The 25,560-nt window shown below is 47.7% G+C and overlaps 2 protein-coding genes and 1 pseudogene across 2 annotated transcripts in view; 2 read left to right on the forward strand and 1 right to left on the reverse strand.

Annotated features, from left to right (window-relative positions):
* Nucleotides 1-4,434, forward strand: part of PAAF1 (proteasomal ATPase associated factor 1) — a 103,792-nt gene extending 99,358 nt beyond the window's left edge. Inside the window, exon 12 of the mRNA XM_004467346.5 lies at nucleotides 306-4,434. Coding sequence (XP_004467403.2) covers nucleotides 306-383 — 78 coding nt within the window. The 3' untranslated portion in view covers nucleotides 384-4,434. The remainder of the gene's footprint in view (nucleotides 1-305) is intronic.
* A 7,037-nt stretch (nucleotides 4,435-11,471) lies between these two features.
* Nucleotides 11,472-25,560, forward strand: part of DNAJB13 (DnaJ heat shock protein family (Hsp40) member B13) — a 28,568-nt gene continuing 14,479 nt past the window's right edge. Inside the window, exons 1-3 of the mRNA XM_004467350.4 lie at nucleotides 11,472-11,611; nucleotides 17,578-17,681; nucleotides 18,370-18,531. Of these exons, the coding sequence (XP_004467407.1) occupies nucleotides 11,544-11,611; nucleotides 17,578-17,681; nucleotides 18,370-18,531 (334 nt within the window). The 5' untranslated portion in view covers nucleotides 11,472-11,543. The remainder of the gene's footprint in view (nucleotides 11,612-17,577; nucleotides 17,682-18,369; nucleotides 18,532-25,560) is intronic.
* On the reverse strand, nucleotides 20,684-21,268 carry LOC139439758 (chromatin complexes subunit BAP18 pseudogene; annotated as a pseudogene).

Genomic DNA, 25,560 nt, shown 5'->3' on the forward strand with positions numbered 1-25,560 from the left:
CATTAATGGACCATCTTCTCTCTAAATTGAGACCCTCTTCACTATACCATGTGTAAGACTAATGGGTTTGCTCTCCACTTAGGCCAATTAGCTTCTCTATTTTGTAGTCCTAAGTACACCCTTGAACCTGGCCAGCCATTTTGAAAATATTTATCATAGATAAATTCATCTTTTGCCTTCAGAGTCAATAAAGCTTCTCAGATTCCCTTGGCCTCTGTGCACGGATGGGGAACTATGACCAGGCTCTTTTTTTTTAAATGGAAGAATCCCAGGCTCCCTTTCAGCTGTGAACTCTTGTGTTCCAGGTAGCCACATGGGAAAAGCAGATCTACACTTGCTGTAGAGATGGTCTTATACGACGCTATCAACTTTCTGACCTCTGACCCCTTGGAAAGAAGTGTTCTTTGAGACGATTACACTTGATCAACAGTGAGCTGAGATATCATCAGTCCTTCCCAAGGACCGTGGCCCTTTATTGTCTTGGGCACCCCTTGGAAGTCACAGAAACTTGGCCACACTGGCTCATGTGGAACTATCATCCCAGGATGAGACCTTCTTTGAATTGAATAAGAAGCATTTGCTCCAACTTCTCCATGTGTAAACTCACCCCAGCAACACAGGGCAAGGGTATGGGCAGTCACAGTTTGACCGCATAGTTACTGTGTTAAATGTTTACAAGGACTAGACTAAAGCCTATTTTCGGAAGGAAATGAAGTGTGTTTGGAGGAGCCTGAATTTGACAACCTCTTTTAAATACTTTCACGCCACCAAAAATCAGCCAAGCTACTGAAACTCCTTTCTTCTGTGCTTCCTGTTGGCCTGGCCATAGAGAGGGACTGCTTGGCAGTAGCAGTAAACATCCCCAAAGCAGCAGAAGTTTGGAAGAAAATGGTATTTAATGTTAAGACAAACTGTGTTCAGGTTCCTACTATGACACTAAGTAAATCACTTCATCTTTTTGAATCTCACTGCCTCTTAAAAAGGTACGTAACCAACCATCCCAATTTTCTGTGACTCAGGACTTCAAGTGCTAAAATTGGGACTCTCCTGAGCAGGCTGGCATGGTTGGTCAGCAGGTGAAGAAACAGAATCACAATCACCGTAAAGGCATTGGTTGTCAAAGCGTGGTTCCTGGCCAGCAGCATTAGTATCACCTGGGAACTTGATAGAAATAGAAATTTTGGGGTCCTCCCCAGACCTGAATCAGAAGTGCTGTGGATGGCCCAGCAACCTAGTTTAGCCAGTCCTCTGGGTGATTCTGATGTGTGCTGAGGTTTGAGAGTTACTGGCCCAGAGGAGAAGGTGGTGATGGGCACTTGTGGCATAGGTGGAACCCAGGGCTCCCAGGATGGTGAGGCTGCTCCACAGGAGGTGAAGCCGGAGAAGCTGGCTGAGACCAAGTAGTGAAGTGGCTTGAATGCCAGGGAAGGAGCTTGGACTTCACTTGGTTGGCAGTGAGGAACCGCTGAAGGGTTTTTGCAAGAGAATGACATGGTCACCTCTTTTTTTCCTAAATATAAAAATTGAATCATAATATATGTATTCCATGATTTATTTTCACTTAGTATCTCTGGACTCTTTCCCTCTCAAGAGCATTAGACCTGCCTCATTCTTTTTAAACATTTCCAGAGTGTGAATACCAAATTATTTACATTTTAGAGCTTTCTAGAGAAAAGATTTCTTGGAGGATTCAAGACTTGAGCTAAGCCATGCTGGGTAAGATTTGGATTTACTTAAGGGGGGTAGGTAATTCCATCTTGACTGTGTGCTTGACAGAGTTCTTAAAATAATATTCTTAAAGTAATCCTATAACTACACTGTGATGTGTAGGTGGTAAGACTCAGATGAAGTGATTTGCCCAGGGTCATAGCAGGCACTTGAACACAGTTTGTCTTAACTCTAAATCCTGTTTTCTTTTACAATATCCTGTTGCTTATGCCTAAACCAAAATGTGAGAATAAAATACTATAATTCATTGAATATCTATTGAGTATCTACTCTTTTCTAGGTGCTTCATTTATATATTTAATCCTCATAACATTGTTTAAAAGTAAATGATATTATTCCTATTTTATAGACAAAAAAATTGAGGTTCAGGAAATTAATGTAAGTGCCAGAGCTGTGATATGGGCCTTAGTCAGCCTGACTCCAAAGCCTGTGCTCCTTTTTACTATACCTTGTAATCACAGACAGATGGCAAGGGACTTCTGTCCAAGAGCAATTTGATTTTGAGGAGTGGTTTGTGCTAGGGTCAGATAGACCAGAAGGGACATACTCCAGATCTCTGACTCCTAGGAGAGCCAAGGGTCAGATTATGAAACAGGATGAGGAAGGAGGATATGGCTAAGTTCACACAGCAAGTGAATGTCTAGGCCATGCCTCTGAGTTCCCCTTCCTGGCGTCACTCTCCAAATTCCTGTTTCATTTATGAGCCCCTTTTCATAGTGTTCCAGAGTCAATGTCCCGGGCATGATGCTTGGACCCCTGACCAATCAGAAGGAGCAGAGACCATCACTTCCTGGCCTTTAGGTAACATCAAGTGTGAAGAAGCAGAGGCCAGCTCGTGTCCCATAGCCTTGTCTGCTGTGAACAGAGGGAGCCCAAGTTTGCAGCAAGTCTTTTTTTCTTTGGGCTGGAGAAGCACGTTTGGGTAGTGAAGAGTAGATCAGCCCCACCCCTAACATTGCAGCCAGTGCTCTGTGCTAGACCTTGTTTCTTGGCTTTCAGGTGCCCCCTTGGGACTTTTTGTGTGAAGTACTTCTATTTCTCAGACCTGAAAAACTTGCAGTGGCTTCAGCTACCTATTTTTTTTTAGGTACCAGGACCTCTTGTGGGACCTCTTGTGGAAACTCAACCACTAAGCCACATCAGCTTCCCTGAGTTGGTTTCTCATTTGTTTTCCTTGATGTTTGTTTTTGGTTTTTCAGGAGGCACCAGGAACCAAATCTGGGACTTCCATGTGGTAGGCAGGTGTTCAACCGTGTGAGCCACATCTGCTCCCTCAGCTATGTTTTTTTTACAAAAACTCTTACTTATTTCTCCCCACACCTCATTGTTTGCACTTGCTGTGTGCTGTGTCTTCGTGTCTTCAGGAGGCACTGGGAACTGAACCTGGGACCTCCGATGTGGAAGGGAGGCACTAAATTGCTTGAGCCACCTCTGTTACCTGCTTTTGTTGTGTCTCTCATGTTTTTTCTTCTTGTGTCTCTTGTTGCGTCATCTTGTTGAGTTAGCTTGCTGTGCCTGCCTGTCACATCATCTCACTGTCTTGCTTGTTTTTTCTTCAGGAGGCACCGGGAACTTCTGCTCCCTGCTTTTTGTTGTGACTCTTATTATGTTTTTGTTCTTGTGTCTCTCGTTGTGTCATCTTGTGTCAGCATGCTGCGCCTGCCGATTGTGCCAGCTCTCAGTCTTCTTTAGGAGGCACCAGGAACTGAACCATGGACCTCCTATGTTGTAGGTGGGAACTCAGTCGCCTGCACCACATCCACTTCCCTCCCTCAGCTACCTTTCATTGAGGTCATATTCTTCCTCACAATAGCCTTGCAAGATAAAGGGGTTTTTTTTGTTTGTTTGTTTTTTGTTTTTCTTGAGCAAGTCTTTTTGTGGGTTTATTTTATATTCTTTTTCTATTTTGCTTTTTATTTTGAAATAATTTCAAACATACGTAATAATTGCAAGAATAGTTCAAAGGATTCTAGTAGAGTCCCATTCATACCCCTAGTTGTTAACTTATGTTTCCTTATTAATTTTTCTCTCTTTCTCTCTCTATGTGTATACAAATATACACACAAGCTATATATTCTGTATATTTTTTCTGAATCACTTGAGAATAAGATGCAAGCATGAACCCTGTTACCCCTAAACACTTCATTGTGCATTTGCTAAAGCGAAGAACACTCTCCTTCATAATCAAAGAACATTTATCGAAACAAGGAAATCAGCATTGATGCAATACTGTCAGCCAATCTGCAGACCCATTCAAATGTTGCTGGTTGCTCCAACAGTGTCCCTTATAACCAATCTTTCTTCTGTGGTCCAGGAGCTAATCCTGGATGATATGTTGCATTTGCTTGCCTTCTGTCTGGAGCAGTTTCTCAGGTTTTCTTTTTCTTTCATGACCTTGACATTTTTGAAGAGTATAGTCCAATTTGTAAAAGGATCCTTAGGTGGGTTTTGTCTGGTATTTCCTCATGATTAAATTCAGGTTATGCATTTCAGCAGGAATACTCCAGAAGGGATTCTGTGTCCTGAGTGCACCATATTGGGAGACACACAATGTCAATTTGTCCTATTACTGGTGTTGTAAACTTTTTTTTTTGAGATTGAATTCTTACACCATAAAATTCACCCTTTAAAAGTGTACAATTCAACTTTGGATGGATTTATTGCTCTATTAATATGTATCAATAAAATGATTTTTTTTCACAAAAAGTGTACAATTCAGCGATACTTTGTGTATTCACCAGGTTGTGCAATCATCACAGTCTTAATTCCAGAACATTTTCATCAACCCAAAAAGAAACCCCACACCTGTTAGCAATCATTCCCTTTTACCCCCTTCTCCCAATTCCTGGCAACCAGTAATTAACTCCCTGTCTCTATAGATATGCCAGTGCTGGACATTTCATATAAATGATATATAATATGTGACCTTTTGTGTCTGGCTTCTTCCACTTAACATAGTGTATTAATGGTTCATCCATGATGTAGTTTGCATCACTACTTTTTATTTATTTAGCAGTTGATGGACATTTGGGTTGTTCCTACCTTTTGGCTATTATGAGTAATGCAGCTTAGAACATTTTTGTGCCAGTTTTTGTGTGAACATATTTTCAGTTTTCTTGGGTTTATATCTAAGAGTGGAATTGTTGGGTCATATGGTAACTGCTTAATCATTTAAGGAGCTGCCAGACTTCCCAAGCGGGTGCACCATTTTACACCCATCAGAAGTGTATGATGGTTCCAAGTTCTCCACATCCTCATCAACACTTGTTATTTTCTGTCTTTTTTTTTTATTATAGCCAGGTGGTGTTAACTTTTATCACTTGCTTAAAATGGTGTCTATCAGATTTCTCCATGACAAAGTTAAGAAGTATTTGTGGGGACCTACTTTGAAATTATGTAAAACTTGCATTGACTAGTTTTAGCATTCTTTGATGATTCTTATTCTGAATCAGTTATTCCTGTGATGATTGCTAGATGGTGATTTTCTCATTTCCCCATTCCTTCTACTTGTATAGTTGGTATTCTACTAAAAGGTCAAAATTTCCCCTCTCCCACATTTGTTTATTTATTCATTCATTCATACATATATCAGTATGGAGTACTCATAGACTTCTATTTTACTCTGTGGGTTATAATCCACTATTCTATTATTTATTTTTGATGTTCAAATTGTTCCAGATTTGGCCAGTGGGATTCCCTTCAAACCGGGTCCTATGTCTTTTTTTTCAGTAGGCCTGGGGATTGAACCCGGGACCTCATACACGGGCATCAGGCGCTCAACGGCTGAGCTATACTTGCTCCTGATCCTATGTCCTTTTGACATTTCCATCATTCTTTGAGCACTTCTCTATTTTCTGGTACCATAAAATGTACCAGGTTCATCTTGTACATTCCCAGCCCTAGCCTTGGAATCAAGTCACTTTTCCAAGTAGCCCACTTTTAGTGGAGAATAGTATTCAGAAACTGAGATCTGGGAAAGCATATTTGGCCCAGTGGATAGGGCATCTGCCTACCACATGGGAGGTCCAGGGTTCAAACCCCAGGCCTCCTGACCCATGTGATGAGCTGGCCTACGCACAATGCTGATGCACGCAAGAAGTGCTGTGCCACGCAGGGGTGTCTCCCATGTGGGGGAGCCCCACACGCAAGGAGCGTGCCCCGTAGGGAGAGTCGCCCAGCACGAGGAAAGTGCAGCCTGCCCAGGAATGGTGCCGCACAGAGAGCTGACGCAGCAAGATGATGCAACAAGACACAGATTCCAGGTACCGCTGACAAGAATACAAGTGGACACAGAAGAACACACAGCAAATGGACACAGAGAGCAGACAACTGGCTGGGGAGGGGGAGGGAAGGGGAGAGAAATAAATTTAAAAAAAAGAAACTGAGATCTGGGCATTAGTATGCTCTTTACTATTGGGGTATTCTTGTTTCTAGGCCCTATCAGCAGACAGCACATACATACATTTATATTTCTACATCTATCATTCTACATATATTAAAAATTTTGAGTTCACACTACCTCCATTTCCAATCCCATTCCACAGGGTTAATTCTAGCCTTACTGTATCTGTCTGTCTATAATACACACCTCCTTTCTCCAATGGTGAGAAACCTGGCTCTCATAATCCTCAATATAGTCACATATTTGTTCAAGACCTCTGTGCGTAACCATTCTGTCCACCTCACAGGTTGTCTCCTTCCCTTTTGCCCCAGCCCCGCACACAACCGCCCCTCACGCAGGGTCCCTCTCTTCCCCTCAGTTTACCGCAACCAGTCCCAGACTGAGCAAGGTTCTCCCCCAACCCTCAGGGTTTTAATTTTTCATAACATTTTTTTTCTGTATATAAGAGTAAATCAGATAGCCAATAAACATGAAAAGATGCTCAGCCTCACTAATAATGAAAGAAATGTAAATTGAAGCCCACAAAAAAGTTTTCAAATGCAAAATATTTTAAAAAACATTAAAGGTCATCTCTAAATCAGATATAATCACTGTTAACATTTAGGGGTATTTTCCTATTAGGTAAATATAAAAATTCCCATCTTCATTTTACAGATAGGCAACTGTGGCTAAAAGAAATAACTTTTAGATCATAAAACTAACAGCTAACAGATTTGGAACTTAGAGGTTGAAGACTCCACTGCATCAACGCTGAGGGAACATTTTCTATGTGAGATATCTTTGTGTAATGCTACTTAATATCTTCCCACCAACCCTGTGGTGGTATTGATGTTAATAATCCCATTTATATGAGGAAATTTAGACTTGGAAGCATTAAGTAAACTGGCTTAAGGTCACAATCAGCAAGTAAGCACATCAGTGTTGAGATTTGTTCACTGTCTAACCAAAGAACTCACCCAAAACCTGTACTTTAATTTACGAGATTGATAATTGAGTCCTTTGGCCTTTGGCCGACTCCAAAAGTGTGTTTTACCTCTCCAAATACTTCAGGTGAAGTAGGCCTTTGTCTCAGGCCCATTGTCTAAGGCAGGCCCTTCTCTGTAAAAGTGGTTTGAGAGGACACAAGAAAGTGCTTCAGTATCCCAGGCCTTCTTTCTAAAATGCCCTCGGGGGACCAGCCTTTTCCTTCCACGATTAGAGATGAGGTTTAAAATGCAGCACACCTCTTTCCCTGCAGGACTAAGCTTAGATCCTTTCTTAAGAAATGGTTTCCATTTGAGAGGAGTAAAAGGCTGAGGGAAGGAGTAGTACTGGGAGAAGATACTTCTGAAGAAGAAAAAGGTGTTATACTATTTAAGATAGTGTAGCAATGGCCCAGGAACAACAGCCCAATGGAATCAATAGTCCAGACCCAAAGCCATGCATATATGGAAGCTGCATATATAACACAGCAGTGGGGAAACAATGGACTACTAAGTGGTTCTGGGGTAGTTGGATTGCTTTAAAAAAAAAAAAAATGCTACTTTGCACTACATACCCCAAAAATCAGATTTATGTGGATTAAAGATTTAAATTTGAAATGGTCTTGGGAAGAAAATATGTGAAGATCTTTATGACCTTGGGTAGGAAAAAATTTCTTAAACTAGATACAAAAGTACAACCAAAAAGGAAAAGATGTATAAATTTGGCTCTATTAAATATTGTTGTGTTTATTAAAAGGCACTATTTGGGAAGCAGATGTGGCTCAAGCAGCTGGGCACCTGCCTATCACATGGGAGGTCCCGGATTCAGTTCCAGGTTCCTCCTAAAGAAGATGAGCAAGACAGCAAGACAGCGAGCTGGCACAGCGAGATGATGTAGCGAGATGATGGCAATGAAGCGACATAGTGGGGAGACAATGAGAGACACAAGCAGGGGTGGAGGTGGTTCAAGTGATTGGGTGCCTCCTTCCCACAGGGGAGGTCCCATGTTTGGTTCTCGGTGCCTCCTAAAAAAGATGAACAGAAAGCAGATAGCAAGGGCAAGCAACGAGCGGATGGGGCAGGGAGGGGAAAAAAAAAGACAATCTCTAGTGGAAGAAGGGATTTTTGTAACATATTGCCAAAAAAAAATTTTTTGGCAAACAAAGAGCGACAAACGAGTAAGAAAAGAATAGTTAGATAGAAAAATGGGAAAAAGACACGAATAGGCATTTCTCAATAAAGGAAAACAAATGGCCAATAACATGAAAAGAAAAATCTACAGTGAGATGCCATTTCATACCTACTCTACTGGCAAACATTTAAAAACTTGACATTGAGTGTTGGTGAGGTTGTAGAGCCCACACTGCTACTGTCAGTGTAACTTAGTATAGCCACATCACAAAACTGTTTGGCATTGCCTTGCAAAGTGATGCAATGCCCAAGTGTCCATCAACAGAGTGCTATACAAATAGGCAAATCTTGTTAGGGATACATGCAGTGGTGTGCTGGAGTCAACCTGTACCAGCTCACAAGAAATCAGCAAATGGTACACGTCAGGGCTTTTTATCCCTTCTAGTGAGCCAGCTGTTCAACATTTACCAGGACACCACTGGATATATTCATTTGTAGTAAAACCAATACAGAAAAGCAAGAGAATAATGAACCAATATCAGAATGGTGGTTAGCTTTAAAGTATAGAAGAGAAATAGGGAGGAGCACGCTGGGGATTTCAACAAGGAATTTTCTAATGCTGCTTTTTTTTTTCCTTTAAAGATTTATTTATTTATTGAATTTATTTATTTCCACTCCCTCGTTGTATGCACTTACTGTGTCTGTTCATCTTCCTTGTTTCTTTAGGAGGCACCAGGAACTGAACCCGGGTCCTCCGATATGGGAGGGAGGCACCCAATCACCCGAGCCACCTCCGCTCCCTGCTTTGTTGTGTCTCTTTGTGTTATTTCTTTTTTTTAAAGATTTATTTATTTATTTATTTCTCTCCCCTTCTCTTCCCCCACAGTTGTCTGCTCTCCGTGTGTTCTTCTGTGTTTGCTTGTGTCCTTGTCAGTGGTACTGGGAATCTGTCTCTTTTTTTTCGTTGCATCATCTTGCTGCGTCAGCTCTCTGTGTGTGCAGTGCACTTTTTTTGCATGGGGCAGCTCTCCATGCAGGGCACACTCCTTGCGTGTGGGGCTTCCCTACATGGGGGACACCCCTGCGTGGCACGGCACTCCTTGTGTGCATCAGCACTGCACCTGGGCCAGCTCGCCACATGGGTCTGGAGGCCCCTGGTTTGAACCCTGGACCTCCCATGTGGTAGGCGGACACTCTATCCATTGAGCCAAATCCACCTCCCTCTCATTGTGTTTTTCTTCTTGCATTTCTTGTTGCGTCACCTTGTTGTGTCAGCTTGCCGTGCCTGCCTGTCGTGCCAGCTTGCTGTCTTCTTTAGGAGGCACTGGGAACCAAACCAGGGTCCTCCCATGTGGTAGGTGGGAGCTCAATTGCTTCAGCCACATCCGCTTCCCTAATGCTGCTCTTTGGTGCCTATGAGCAACTTCAGAAGACAAACAGTAAGTAGAAGTTAGCTGGGCCGAGACCAGGGCCAGTGGGCGGGTTTGGTGGGTTGGTTCTGAGCAGAGCAGCACACGTGACTGCGGGAGAGAGAATGGCTAGTGTGGGCAGCTGTGAGCACTGTGGTCCATTCTGACTAGCCATGGGTGCATGTAGGGTGGTGGTGAAAGGTGAGGCTGGAGAGGGAGGGGCTGGACCGCAGAAGGCAGTGTGCCAGGACTGCCCTCTGGGCAGTGCAGAGTGTGGTCTGGCAGGTGGAGACAGTGCAGGCGGGACAATAAGGACATTGAAATCGCCTTGCTGAGAGATGAGGCACGGGCAGGGCCTGGCTGTGGAGGAGGAGCTAGGAGGGCTTGAGAGGCATCTAAATGGTAGAATGGACTGAGAGGGAACATAACTTCCACTCCTTACATGCAGGCTGTGCATGGCAGATTCCAGAGTACAATATGGAAAGGGGAGAAAAGAGTAACTTTGCAGCGGAGAAAGCTTGACAGAGCCAGGTGATGATCAAGGTCAACATCAGTAGTGGAAAGTCGGGCTGATGGCCTGTGCCCTTAGCATGGTGTGATGAAAATGGCATTTGCCTCTGTGGAATTCCTCCCCACAATCGATGACTCCAGTGCAATCATGAGAAAAACATCAAACAAATCCTAGTTAAGAGGCATGCTACAAAATATCTGACCAGTGCTCCCCAAAATGCCAAGGTCATCAAAAACAAGGAAAGTCTGGGGGGTGGACTTAGCCCAGTGGTTAGGGCGTCCGCCTACCACATGGGAGGTCCGCGGTTCAAACCCCGGGCCTCCTTGACCCGTGTGGAGCTGGCCCATGCGCAGCGCTGATGTGCGCCAGGAGTGCCCTGCCATACAGGGGTGTCCCCCGCATAGGGGAGCCCCACGTGCAAGGAGTGTGCCCCATAAGGAGAGCTGCCCAGCGCGAAAGAAATTGCAGCCTGCCCAGGAATGGCCCCACACACACGGAGAGGTGACACAGCAAGATGACGCAATGAAAAGAAACAGATTCCCGTGCCGCTGATGACAACAGAAGCGGACAAAAGAAGATGCAGCAAATAGACACAGAGAACAGACAACCCGGGTGGGGAGGGGGGAGCAGGGAAGGGGAGAGAAATAAATAAAAATAAATCTTAAAAAAAACCAAAAAAAAACAAGGAAAGTCTGAGAAACTGTCACAGCTAAGAGGAGCCTAAGGAGACCTGATGTCTAAATGTAATGTTTTTTTTATGTGATCTACTTATCTTTTTAAAAAAAGGCAATAAAAAAACAAAAACAAAATAACAAAGAAAACTATAAATGTAATGTGTGGTGACCTGGATGGGCATCTGGAACGGAAGAAGGACATTAGGTAGAAATGAAGGAAATCTGAATAAAGCATGAACTTCAGTTAATGTGTCAATATTGGTTCATTAATTTTCACAAATGTACCATAGTAATGTAAAATGATAATAAAAGGGGAAACAGGGTGTGGGGTATATGGGAATTTTCTGTACTACTGTCACTTTTCTGGAGATCTAAAACTATTCCAAAACTGTAAAAAATATAGATTAAAAAAATCAAACAAATGCATTTTTTTGGAAAACTTTTAATTCAAGCTAATTGTAACTCTTCTTATAAATGAAAACGAAACAAACCAGGGCCTTGTGGCTCTCTGGTCTGAGCTGGGTGGTCTTTGTTAGGGCCACAGAACCACCCCCATTGTCCCAGCCCTCCCCGCGGCTCCCGTTAGGCAAAGCGGCGACGGCAGTTTGCCCGGGAAGGAAGGACTACAACTCCCAGAATGCCCCCCGCGGTTGTCAGGAGCAACCAAGGGACGCAGACCGACGGCTCCGAGGCGGTGTGAGGACAGCGCACCGGCTGCCGGCAGCCATGGGCCAGGATTACTACTCCGTGCTGCAGATCACCCGCAGTGCCGAGGACGCCCAGATCAAGAAGGCGTAAGTCGGGCGGGGCCAGGCCTCGGGGCTTGCCGGACCGGCCTTGCCCTTCCCGGGGAGCTGTCCTGTGAGCCTGAGCAGGCGAGGCAGACCTTGCCCTCCCCTCGCTTCTCGCCACCTCTATCCTGGCTTTGGGCAGGGCCAGCGCCCGGCTGGATATTGGGACATTTGGAAGCTCAGGACAGTGTGTCATGTGACCCGCACAGGGCGTCTCATTGGCCGGTGGGGTCCGTCTGGGAGAAGGTCCCCAGGAGGAAGGGCAGACACGGTCCGACAAGGAGCGGCGCCTGCGCCCTGTGCAGAACGTACTCTGCATCCAGGCTCTGCCTGCTGGCGGTGTGACGTGGGAAAATTACTAGACCTCGCTGGGCTGCAGTTTCCCATCTCTTAAAAAAAAAAAACGACAACAAGGGTCATTGTGGTAATGAAATGGGGATATCTGAGGTAATGTATGTGAAAATGCCCAGAGGGCATTTGCCTCTGGAACTATATCTTGTAAAGAGCAAATAAAGGAACTGCATATGTTTCCAACAATCCTTAAACCGACTCCCCTGCAGCAGCTCCTAAGGGTTTCACACACTCTCCCCTAGGAGTACCTAGATTTTGACTGGAAAAAGCAAAAACAACCCAAACAACTAAGCTTATATAATGAAGTAACACCCCACAACTATTTTTTTTTTTTTTTGACATTTTATCTTTCATCACTGTAAGATCTGTGGTCCTGTATGTACACTGACATTTTCTTCCATTTATTCCCCCAGTGTCTTACTTTTTTTCATTTTGTCTTCAGGTCACAGCAAATTCACATACAGAACATAAGGGACTCCCATGTATCCAACATCCTCCCCTTTTACTCCTTCCCCTATTACTTACATTGTATATGTGGATGGTACATTTGTTACAACTGATGTACAAATATTTAAACATATCTACCAACCACAGTAAGTGCTTTACATTATGGCTGACATTTTGGACCATACACTTTTTAAAAATTTTAATTTTTTAATTTTTAATTTTTCTCTTTATTTTTTAAATGTTACATTCAAAAAATATGAGGTCCCCATATACTCCCCACCCCCCTCACCTCACTCCTCCCCCCATAACAACAACCTCCTCCATCATCATGAGACATTCATTGCATTTGGTGGATACATCGCTGAGCACTGCTGCACCTCATGGTCAATGGTCCACCTCATAGCCCACACTCTCCCACAGTCCACCCAGTGGGCCATGGGAGGACATACAATGTCCAGTAACTGCCCCCGCAGCACCACCCAGGACAACTCCAAGTCCTAAAAATGCCCCCACATCACATCTCTTCCTCCCACTCCCTACCCCCAGCAGCCACCATGGCCACTTTCTCCACACCAATGCCACATTTTCTTTGATTACTAATCACAATAGTTCATGAATAGAATATCAGTAAGTCCACTCTAATCCATACTCTATTCCTCCATCCTGTGGACCTTGGAATGGTTGTGTCCACTCCACATCTATATCAAGAGGGGGCTTAGATTCCACAGGGATGCTGGATGCAATCCTCCTGCTTTCAGTTGTAGGCACTCTTGGCTCCCTGGTGTGGTGGTTGACCTTCTTCACCTCCATGTTAGCTGAGTGGGGTAAGTCCAATAAACCAGAGTGTAGGAGCTGAAGTCTGTTGAGGCTCAGGGCCTGGCTATCATGTGGTCAGTCCAGAGATTCAGGTCCCCTGGGTGTACACTAAACCCCAGCACCAATTACAGATCCGTTAAATGTAACCCCACAAATATTTTTAATCGTCAAGGCTGTTAACCACTCCTTTGCTCCAGGCTGGAGCGCCCTAGCTGTGACTCCACCCCTCTTTCACTCACTTGGGGAAGCAGATGAAAGAGAGGGATGTTACCACAGAGGTAATCTTGAAACCCTTTGAGTTTATAGGAAAATGAAATCCTTCTCCAGCCTGGTTACTTTCACTCTTTGGCCGAATTCCTTGCAAGTCTCCTCGTAACTGACTGTGACCCTTGTAATTGAGACGGGCTTGTTTAGAAGTTTCAAGTTGGTCGTGACCATTGGCTTCAGGTCTCTGCAGGCAGGCAGAGCAATTTTTCTCTGAAAAGGCCCCAAAAGCTGAGCCAGGCCCCTCGTGACAGAGGGGAGAGCCACAGGAAGGCTGACCCAGCTCAGTAAGAGGAAGCCATGTCAAAAACTCAGGGTGGTCCCCCAGGGAGATGCGCTGCTTGAGGGTGGCAAGGTCGTTTACTCACCACTGCCCTGTGCTGGGCCCTGGAACTTCAGAGAACCAGACGCAGCAATTCAAGGAAGCCCCAGCTGTAACAAGGAGAGGGACAGACAGAACAATCAACAGGCAATGGGATGTTTTGTGTGATAAAAGATAGATAAAAGAAAGAATTAAAAAATAAAGTGAAAACAAAAACAAAAACAGACAATGGGGACGACGTGTGCCAAATACCTGGACTAACGGCCCAGGGTTTGGGGAAGGGAATCTAACCTAGAATGGAGGCTGGCAATCAGGGAAAGCGTCCTGGAGGAGGTGGCACCTGAACTATTGAGGGATGCATAAAAACCTGCCAGGAGGAGATGGGAGGGGCAGGAAGGGGGTGTTACAGGTAGAGAGAGTTTAGAGAGTGGTGAGACATTCAGAATGGGGCAGGAGAGGTGACGGAGGGAGGACAGTGAGCAAGAAGCCTCTGAGAGGGAAGCGGACTTGGCCCAGTGGATAGGGCGTCCGTCTACCACATGGGAGGTCCGCGGTTCAAACCCCGGGCCTCCTTGACCCGTGTGCAGCTGGCCCATGCGCAGTGCTGATGCGCGCAAGGAGTGCCGTGCCACGCAGGGGTGTCCCCCGCATAGGGGAGCCCCACGCACAAGGAGTGTGCCCCGTAAGGAGAGCCGCCCAGCGCGAAAGAAGAAAGTGCAGCCTGCCCAGGAATGGCACCGCACACACAGAGAGCTGACACAACAGGATGACGCAACAAAAAGAAACACAGATTCCTGTGCTGCTGACAACAACAGAAGTGGACAAAGAAGACGCAGCAAATAGACACAGAGAACAGACAAAAGGGGTGGGGGCAGGGAGGGACGGAGGGGAGAGAAATAAGTAAAAAAATAAATCTTTAAAAAAAAAAAAAAAGGAAGTCTCTGAATCTCCCAGGGAGACATTTAAATTTTATGCAAAGACAGTGGGGGAGCCAGTGAAGGATTTAGGCTGGAAAGACACTTGGTCAGAGAGCATTTTAGAGGCACTGAATTAAAATTTGAGAGATGGAGAGAAGAAGACCAAGCCGGTGGCAGCACTCAGTGGCTGGAAGAGGGGACATGCTGGCAGCAGGGAGGCGGTTCTGCCGGCGTCGACGTCGGGATGAAGCGGCAGGAAGTCTGAAGTTATTCAGGCGGAGGACCTGGCGTGACTTGGTCACCGACGGGTCGGGGTGGTGGGGACACTAGAGGCAAAGGCAATGCTCACGTTTCCAGCTGCAGCGCCTGGGCGGCTGGGAAGGAAGCCTCGGGGTGGTCCGGTGTTCGCGTTTGGGCCTCTGGGCTGGTGGTGCCGGTGGCGCCCTGGAAAGGAGACGTCGAGGAGGCCCTGGATATAGAAGTTGGCGCTCAGGAGGTGGTCTGGTCTGAGATAGAGATTTGAGGTCTCTAGTCAGTCAGGGGCGGCCAAGCCCCAGGATGGATATGCTCGCCGGTGAAGCGTGCGTGGAGTGAGAAGTGACTCTGGGGACACAGCCCGTGAGGCGTGAGCAGGGCAGGAGGGGCCTCGCTCTGACTTAGCAGATGTAGACGAAGTGACTGATGATGGGCTTCTGCTCCCCCATCTACGCCCCACCCTTCCCACGCTGCTCTGTGCGCAGACTGACCAGTAAAAACTGCATTCACAGGTGAGCAGGTGAAGCTCAGTGGTTGGGCGCCTGCTTCGCATGTACAAGGTCCTGGATTCAATCCCCCGTACCTCCTAAAAAAACCATACCAAACCAAAAACTGCATTCACAGACTTCCTTGCCCTCTGGCTTCCTGTTGCCTCTGGCTAAAGGGGAGCACAGGGCAGGAGACTGGAGGAAGGAGAGTAAGGTTGGGGTGTCTATTCCCCGGCTCCCTTCTTACTGGGTCTCTCTGGGTTGGTGACATCCCAGCGTCGGTCACCGCTCCCGCCCCACTCTGGTGGCCTCTGGGGCGGTAGGAAGGGCCTCGACGTTACTAGCCCCAGGGCACTGTGCCAGCCTTCGGGTCCCTCCACCCTCCCCGCACTGGGCAAGCAGCTCTTCATTAAAGTCTCCGTGATGACCCATTTCACGCCCTGTCTTTCCTCCTGGGACGCTGATGATGCAGGTGCAGACTCTCAGGTCTGCAGGCGCTGCTCCACGCAGTGCCCGGGCCAGGCGGATACAGAGGTGGAAAACAGTGAGCCCGGGGGCGGGAGCAAGGCAGAGGGGCTGAGCATTTCCAAGTGCCCTGTCCAAGGCCCTTTGCACTTCGTGTTTTATGTCATCCTTCCAAGAAGCCGTGTGTCAGCTCAGGTCCTTTGATGTGGGAGGAGTGGGAGGGGTAGGGAGTGGGCTTTATGGGAACCTCTTCTATATATATATATTTTAAAGATTTATTTCTCTCCCCCCTCCACCTCCCCCCCTCCGTTGTCAGCTCTCTGTGTCCATTCGCTGTGTGTTCTGTGTCCGCTTGCATTATCAGGTGGCACTGGGAAACTGTGTCTCTTTTTGGTTGCATCATCTTTTGCTGCATCAACTCTCCGTTTGTGCAGCTCCACTCCTCTGGGCGGGCTGTGCTTTTTCACATGGGGCGGCTCTCCTTGCGGGGTGCACTCCTTGCACGTGGGGCACCCCTACGTGGGGACACCCCTGCGTGGCAGGGCACTCCTTGCGTGTGGCAGCTCTGCGCATGGGCCAGCTCCTCACGGGTCAGGAGGCCCTGGGGATCGAACCCTGGACCCTCCATATGGTAGGAGGAGGCTCTATCAGTTGAGCCATGTCCGCTTCCCTCTTACAGTTTTTAATCTAACATTTCGTGGGCTCTATGTATCTTAAAAAAAAAAAAAGATTAAAAAAAAAGAAGACATTAAGGCGGGCTTAGATGGGTGAGCAATGTGTGGTGGGAACCCCTGAGAAGGCTGAGTGGGGAGGGAGCAGGAGGCGCAGCTCAGGCAGGGCTGACGCCTGAGGAAGGAGGTGGGGAGAGGGGCTGTGTGGGGCGAGCTGCAGCCTGGCTCTGAGATCCCAGCCAGGTGGCCGGGGTCCTCCAGCCAAGACGTGCTGTTGGAGGAGCCCCTTGTCCCACAGGGACGGACCAGCCCCAGCCCCTGCCTGGGAGCAGCTGGGGCGAAGTGCGGCCTCAACATGAGCGCCACATACCAGGTTCTCTGAGCTCTGAGCAGCAGCTCCACGGCCTCCACGGCCTCCATGGCCTCCACTGGCCTCCATGGCCTCCACAGCCTTCACAGCCTCCACTAGCCTCCACAGCCTTCGCAGCCTCCACTAGCCTCCACGGCCACCACAGACTGCACCTTCACTGCCTCCATGGCCTCTACGGCCTCCACGGCCTCCACAGCTGCCACGGCCTCCACGGCCTCCACGGCTGCCATGGCCTCCATGGCCACCATGGCCGCCACGGCCTCCACAGCCACCACAGCCCGCACCTCCATGGCCACCACGGCCCACACCTCCACGGCCACCACGGCCACCACAGCCTGCACCTCCACGGTCTCAATGGCCTCCACGGCCTCCACAGCCTGCACCTCCATGGCCACCATGGCCTCCACGGCCACCACAGTCTCAATGCCCTCCACGGCCTCCATGGCCTCCACGGCTGCCCTGGCCACCGCAGCCATCAGTCAGGATCCCCAGCTGGGGACAGCACCGCACGGTGGGGCCGAAGCAGCGGGCAGCAGGGCCAGGGCTGGGCGCGCGCTGCCCTCAGGGGCGGTTCTGCTCAGGCATTTCCTCCCTCCCCTCTAGGTACCGGAAGCTCGCCCTCAAGCACCACCCCTTGAAGTCCTCCAAGCCCGGGTCAGAAGACATCTTCAGGCAGATAGCAGAGGCCTACGACGTGCTGAGTGACCGTGAGCGGGGCTGAGGGTGCGGTGGTCACTGCGGGAGGCCCCCGCCCACCTCGCTCTTCAAGTCTTTCCTTAGGAGTCTAGTCTGCCCCAGAGCAGAGCGAGTAAGGGACAGAGAGCAGCCGGTAGGATTAGGAAATCTCTCTCCTGGGGAAACCAGAAGAGGGAGGAAAAAGTGACCCCCTCCAGCCCAAGGCCGGCCCCCGGGAGTGTCCCTAAGGGCTTGTCCTGGACACTAATCCTGGCTACTGACCCTGGATGGCTGAGGTTTCCCTAGCCCCGAGTTTTTCACACTTGAGTCCTGGAACTCTAGGATTTCAAAACTCCAGAATCAGGAAGCTCTAGAATGCTTGGCGTCTAAGATGCCAAGGTTCTAGGTTCTGCTGACAGAGATAAGACAGAGCTTGGAGGACTGAGCTCAGCTAAAGCCCAGGACAAGAGCCTAAGGCTCGGTCTCAGTTTCCCTCTAGCCCCATCCTACCCCTAGCCTGCCTGAGCCTTTCCAGTCTCTCTTCTGGGCTTTTGGGGGCATACGTGGGCCCACCCAGAAGGAAATTCAAGCCTCCCATTCCAGAGATGGCCAGGCAGCAGGCACTGTGGAAATAAGGCTGATTTTGCCCCTTGCCCATATCCTCGTGCGTTCCAGTCCCTTTATCTAGCTTAGCTTCCTAAGTTGGCCCCCTCTCCACAGCTGTGAAGAGAAGCATCTATGACAAGTTTGGAGAGGAGGGGCTGAAGGGCGGGATTCCTCTGGAGTTTGGATCCCAGACCCCATGGACAACCGGCTACATCTTCCACGGCAACCCTGACAAGGTTTTCCACGAGTTCTTCGGGGGAGACAACCCCTTCGGTGGTAAGAGGGCCTGCGCACCCCTGCCTAGGGGAAAGGCACCGCTCCAAGGAGGCTTTTTTTTTTTTAGGCTGTTTACTTTAAGAACTTTCTATAGTACATAACAAAACCTTGAAATAATTTATTGAAAAAGAAATAAATTTCAGGCCCCCAGTTTCCTCTCCAGCAGCCTCTCGCTGTTAACATTTTATGTATTCTTCCAGAAGTTTTCTATGCATTTATGAGCACATATTTATTTTTATATGAGCCTTTTATTTTTTTTTAAGGGAATGGGACTGTACTGTATAGAATATTGCACACTGATTTCTTCCCCTAGTGCTATTTGAGGAAACTATTTTATTGTATGTATTATATTGTAGATAGATCTACTTTATTGGCTTTTTGGCTTTTTAACGGCTGCGTAAGATTTCACTGTACAGACGCATCTCTGAAACCTCCGTTTCCTCACCCTTAAATGGCTGTAGTAATCTGTGCCTCACAGGTCATGATGAAATGAGATAGTGTTTATGACAATGGGCTTTGCAGTAGGAAAATGGCCATACAATGGCCCCGCCTCTCCCGGGGACAGGTGCATGGAGAAGAGGCAGTGCAGAGGAGCAGAGGGCACTTCCAAGGCCGGTGTGGGGAAGGGCGGGCTCAGGGCAGCCCGAGGCTCCGCTGGGCAGGGCCCAGGGGCTCTTGTGTCCCGTCTTCCTGCAGGCCCGAGGGGCTGGGCCATCCTGTGGCCAGGTGCACTATCACTGTCTACTGCCTGGCACATGACAGGTGGTGGGTGAACAAGGAATGCAGGAGGGGGACGAGATCATTCACAGGTGCCTCGATTATCCATCACATTAACCAGGGGTCAGTGAGCTTGAACTTAAATTTTAAAAAAACATTCTTGTAGGGACATGTTGGTGGTGGTGGGGGATCTCTTTATTAAAGCATATACAGGGCAGTGTGGACTTAGGAAGGGGTCCGTGGTTTTCACCTGACTGGCCAAGGGGTCGGTGGAACAAAAAAGGTTAAGAACCCCAGTTTTAGAGGGACCTAGTGTGAAAGCACCTTACTTTCCCCAGAATTTCACTCTCCTAGTCTGAGAAGTTCATTCCATTCATTAAGCATGAGAGGCAGAGTTCAGAAAACGCTAATCATCATAGCAGCACCTGACTCCACAGTTTACGAAGGGGCTTTCCCATCTAGAAATACAGGCGAGTGGTTAAGGAGGCAGGTTCTGTGGTCAAGCTGCCCTGGGCTCAGACCCCAACTAGCTGTGTTAGTCAGCTAAACGGGTGCCGAGGCTCAGTACCAGGAATCTGCTGGCTTTAGTAAACGGCATTTATTTGGGGTAGAAGCGCACAGTAACAAGGCCCTAAAGAGTCCAACTCAAGGTACCATAAGAGGTGCTTTCTCACCCAAACTCTGTTGCCACGTGTTGAAGCACGATGGCGGGCGACGTCTCGAGGGTCCGGCTTCCTCTTTCCTCTTAAGGCTCCGTGGACCCAGCTTCTCCCCAGCTCAGCTATAGGCAGGCATAAGACTCATCCTTCTCCCTGGGACTCGTTCCTTTCCTGGCTCAGCTGCTCTGGTCTCCGCACAGGGTCAGCTGTAGACTATCAGGCTCATCTCTCGCTGCGTATCTACTTCTGTGTTCTCCTTCTCCTGCATTTGCTTCCCAGGGCTCCAGCATCAAAACTAAAACTCTCTCCTCTGCCGGGTCGTTTTCTCTGTGAGTCCCCGCCCGCCAAGGGGCAGGGACTCCAAATGCTACGCACGTGGCCGAGTCAAAGCCCTAGTCTTAATTTAATCAAGTAAAAGTGAAACCTCTGAATTTAATATCATCTAATATGCACAGAAGAACAGACCAGTTGACAAACACAACCTAATATCTATTATTTTTGGAATTCAGAAACAATACCAAACTGCTACACTAGCTGTGGTAATGTGAACATTTTTTTGGGGGGGAGGGAAATCTTTCTTGTTTTCTGTATAAAAGTGTCCATCAGGTAGAGGCTGAAGGGACTGGGAGTCAGATGCTTGTCCAGGAAGGGGAAGGAGCGCCGCCCCGGCGGCCGATGCACCTGCTCTTGCAGGCCTTGCTGAGTCCCAGGCCACCCACAGGGCCAAGGTGAGCAGTGCGGGCTCCGAGGCTCAGTGGGCCTGCAGCGGAGGATCGGCAGGGGTCACGAGAAGCCAGGGCCCAGGGTCGGGCTGTCCTGGGCGAAGGTGAGTCTCTGGGCTGGAGGAGTTTCTCCTAGTCCTCCAAGACCCACCAGGTCCCTGTCGGCACTGGAGCCATCCAGGGCACTGAGTGTCACATCAGCCTCTGTTTCTTTATGGGGGTCCCCTGCCTCAGAGACCCTGGAGCTGCTGGGTGCAGGGGCAGCTGGAGAAGGGGACAAGATGCCAGATGCCACCCACCGTCTTGGGCCCTTTCTTGGTGACTCAGCTGGAAGGGGGCTGCCAGCGTCTTTATAGACCTTGTGTTTTACAGCGGCCTCTGAGCTGCTGTCCGTTCCTTGATGACACAGCTGACGTGACTAAGATCGTACCCAGATCGCTTCGCAGCAGCCCTCGGCATCTCTATCTCTGCCTCCGTCCACTTCACACCCGCGGGGAGGGTCGGCCCCGGGTGTAGCTGCATGGGCAGCTCCCCGAGCCTCGCAAAGGCAGCGCCGGCCCCGGGGAAGATCTTCCCGACCTTTGTGGACGGTGACGGACGTGGCCCTGCGCCCTCCACACGGAGCCGCCGCCGCCAAGCGAGCCAGGACCCATTTTTAAATTATCATTATTACGCAAGTTACGAGTTTACAGAACAATTATGCATAACATGTAGGATTCCCACACACCACCCCACCACCAGCACCTTGCACTGGTGTGGAACAATTGTTACAACTGATGATAGCTCTTTTTTTATAACTGTACTGTATTTTTAAACAGTAGTTACCTTTGTTACAATTGATGAAAGATTATTAAAATAGTCCTATTGTCCATTATTTACATGAGGTGTATTTTCCCATATACCACTCTATTATTTTTTAAACAAATCAGCTTTATTGATACATATTAATAAAGCGTACAGTTCATCCAAAGTGTACAATTACCTCTATTACTTTTAGAGATTTATTTTACATATTTCTACCTGCCCTCGTTGTTGTTTGCACTTGCTGTCTACTCATCTTCTTTTTTAGGAGGCATTGGGAACCAAACCTAGGACCTCCCATGTGGGAGAGAGGCACCCAATCACCTGAGTCACATCTGCTCCCTGCTTGTTGTGTCTCTTGTTGTATTTCCTCATTGTGTCTCCTCATTGCATCATCTTGTTGCATCATCTCACTGCACCAGCCCCTCATGTCAGCTCCTCATTTCAGCCCCTCTCATCAGCTTGCTGTCTTGCTCGTTTTCTTTAGGAGGCACTGGGAATTGAACCTAGGACCTCCCATGTGGTAGACAGACACCCAACTGCAGGAGCCACATCCACTTCCCACCACTCTATTATTAACAAAAATGTATTAGTATTGTACATTTTTTATAATTCATGAAAGAATATTTTTATACTTAAACTAACTATAGTCCACTATTTCCAGTAGGGTTCACTGTGTTGTATAGTCCTATGTTTTCTCTTTTAATTATTATTCAAGTAATACATACATCCTAAAATTTCCCCTTCTATTCATATTTCCCTGTACAGCTTGGTGCTGCTGATTACACTCAGAATAATAAGCTACCATCACCACCATCCATTTTCAAACTTTTACCATCAGCCTAAATAGAGATTCTGTACATGTTAAACATCAGTTCCCCATTCTCTAACCCCAGTCTACCTCTTGGTAATCTATATTCTAGATTCTAAATCTATGAGTTTGCTTATTATAATTATTTCACAAGTGAGATCATACAATATTTGTCCTTTTGTGTTGGATTTATTTCACACAACATAATGCCCTCAAGATTCATCTATGTTGCTGCATGGCAGGACTTCATGCCTTTTTATAGCTGAATAATATTCCACTGTATGTATACACCACATTTTGTTTATCCATTCATCAGTTGATGGGCACTTGGGTTGCTTCCATCTTTTGCTGCTGTGAACATGGGTCTGCAAATACCTGTTCAAGTCCCTGCTTTCAGTTCTTCTAGTTCCATACCTAGTAGCAGGGTTGCTGGATCACAGGGTAATTCTACACTTAGCTTCCTGAGGAACTGCCAAAATGTCTTCCACAGTGGCTGCACCATTCTACATTCCCACCAACAGTGAGTAAGTGTTCCTATCTTTCCACATCTTCTCCAACACTTGTAGTTTTCAGTCTTTTTAATAAGGGCCATCCTAGAAGGTGTGAAGTGATATCTCATTGTGGTTTTGATTTGCTTTTCCTTCATAGGTAGTGATGCTAAGCATCTTTTCTTTTTTTTTTTTTTTTTTTTTAAGATTTATTTATTTATTTAATTTCCCCCCCTCCCCTGGTTGTCTGTTCTTGGTGTCTATTTGTTGCATCTTGTTTCTTTGTCTGCTTTTGTTTCTTTGTCCGCTTCTGTTGTCGTCAGCGGCACAGGAAGTGTGGGCGGCGCCATTCCTGGGCAGGCTGCACTTTCTTTTCACGCTGGGCGGCTTTCCTCACGGGCGCTCTCCTTGCGCGTGGGGCTCCCCCACACGGGGGGCACCCTTGCGTGGCACGGCACTCCTTGCGCGCATCAGCACTGCGCATGGCCAGCTCCACACGGGTCAAGGAGGCCCGGGGTTTGAACCGCGGACCTCCCATATGGTAGACGGATGCCCTAACCACTGGGCCAAAGTCCGTTTCCCTAAGCATCTTTTCATGTGCTTATATTTCCTCTTTGGAGAAATGGCTATTCAAGTCTTTTGCCCATATTTTAATTGGGTTGTTTGTCTTTTTATTGTTGAGTGGTAGGATTTCTTTATATAATATTCTGAATACTAAACCTTTATTAGATATGTGGTTTCCAAATAATTTCTCCCATTGAGTAGATTGTCTTTTCACTTTCTTGACAAAGTCCTTTGATGCAAATAGTTTTTAATTTTCTTTTTTAAAAGATTTGTTTTATTTATTTGTCTCCCCTCCCCGCCACTGTCTGCTCTCTGTGTCCATTTGCTGTGTGTTCTATGTCCGCTTGCACCCTCAGTGGCACTGCGTCTCTTTTTAGTTGCGTCATCTTGCTGCATCAGCTCTCCATGTGTGCGGGCCCACTGCTGGGCAGGCTTTCCTTGCAGGGCACATTCCTGGGGCATGGGGCACCCCCACGTGGGAGCGCCCCTGCTTGGCACAGTACTTGCTGCGTGTGGCAGCTCTGCACATGGCCAGCTCACCACACGGGTCCGGAGGCCCTGGGTATTGAACCCTGGACCCTCCCACATGGTAGGCAGATGCTCTATCAGTTGAGCCATGTCCATTTCCCAAAAGTTTTTAATTTTGAAGAGATCCCATTTTTTCTTTCATTGCTTGTTCTTTGGGTGTAAAGTCTAAGAAACCATTGCCTATCACAGAGTCTTGAGGATGCTTCCCTCTATTTTCTTCTAAGAGTTTTGTAGTCCTGATTCTTATATTTACATCTTTGGTCCATTTTGAGTTCATTTTTGTATACGATAAGCGATAAGGGACCTCTTTCATTCTTTTGTTTATGGATATCAAGTTCTCCCAGCACCAACTGCTGAAGAAACTCTTTTTCACCAGTAGAGTGGACTTAGTAGGCTTGTCAAAAGCCACTAGGCACGTTGAGCATTGTGTTTGGCCTCTCTGGGCCTTTAGTCTCCTTGACTGTAAGTTGGGGATAATGGTACTTACCTCATAGGGTTGTTGTGAGGATAAAATGAAATAATAATATAAAGTGCTGAAAATATCACGTGATGCATAGCAAGCACTCAGCAATTCTTGGCTCTTTCTCTTCTTCTTTTTTTTTTTTTTTTATTTATTTAATTTCCCCCCTCCCCTGGTTGTCTGTTCTTGGTGTCTATTTGCTGCTTCTTGTTTCTTTTGTCCGCTTCTGTTTCTTTGTCCTCTTCTGTTGTCATCAGCGGCACGGGAAGTGTGGCGCCGCCATTCCTGGGCAGGCTGCACTTTCTTTTCACGCTGGGCGGCTTTCCTCACGGGCGCACTCCTTGCGCGTGGGTCTCTCCCACGCGGGGGACACCCTTGCGTGGCACGGCACTCCTTGCGTGCATCAGCGCTGCGCATGGGCCAGCTCCACACAGGTCAAGGAGGCCCGGGGTTTGAACTGCGGACCTCCCATATGGTAGACGGACACCCTAACCACTGGGCCAAAGTCCGTTTCCTCTTTCTCTTCTTCATCTTCTTATTAGGTCATCTTCGTGGTAGAAGGTAGCTCAGGCTTTATTAACTCATCAACTGAAACCCAAAGGATTGCCCAGCACATCAGGGGCAGATGGAGATGGGGGCTCTCTTTTGCTCTAGGATGGAGATGGGTAGGTGCAGGAGGAGGATCAATGCGGGTAGGGCTGGACAGAGGCAAAAGAAGTTGAGGAAAGAGGAGTTTGGGGATATGTTGGTGACCTCCCAAATTCATTAGGGACTAACCCGTCCACCTCTCCCATCACAGTTGCTGACTTTATAGAAACTTAAATCTGGGGTCTCTAATGGTTTGGTACTGGGTTGGACAGTGAGAGGATGGAGCCTGCATAGGGGAAAAGAGCATTTATGTGTTGTGTCCCCTCACCATCCCTGCCACCTCCCGATTCCACGCACCCCCGCTCCCCCGAACTAGCATCCCAGGCGTAATTTCTGACACTATCAGGCACTGCCACCAGAGGGCGCTTCTACCTTCCCTGAGGCAGCAGGTGGGAGGGGCCGGTGTCGGGGGTGGGGTGGGGAGTGGGGTGTGACAGAGGAGTCCAGGATCACAGGCAACTGGTCTTCAGGGAGAAAGCATCACCTGATGGCTCATTTATCTGGACATTTTTCTCAGCCTCAGAGCTGTAAGCTTGCAAGCCAATTAATCCCCACTGATAAAACCCATTTCTGGTATATTACATTTTGGCAGCCTAGCCGACTAAAACAGTATTTTGGTCCCTGGAAAGTG

This window comes from Dasypus novemcinctus, chromosome 10 (assembly GCF_030445035.2).
Source record: "Dasypus novemcinctus isolate mDasNov1 chromosome 10, mDasNov1.1.hap2, whole genome shotgun sequence".
Classification (NCBI taxonomy): Eukaryota; Metazoa; Chordata; class Mammalia; order Cingulata; family Dasypodidae; genus Dasypus; species Dasypus novemcinctus.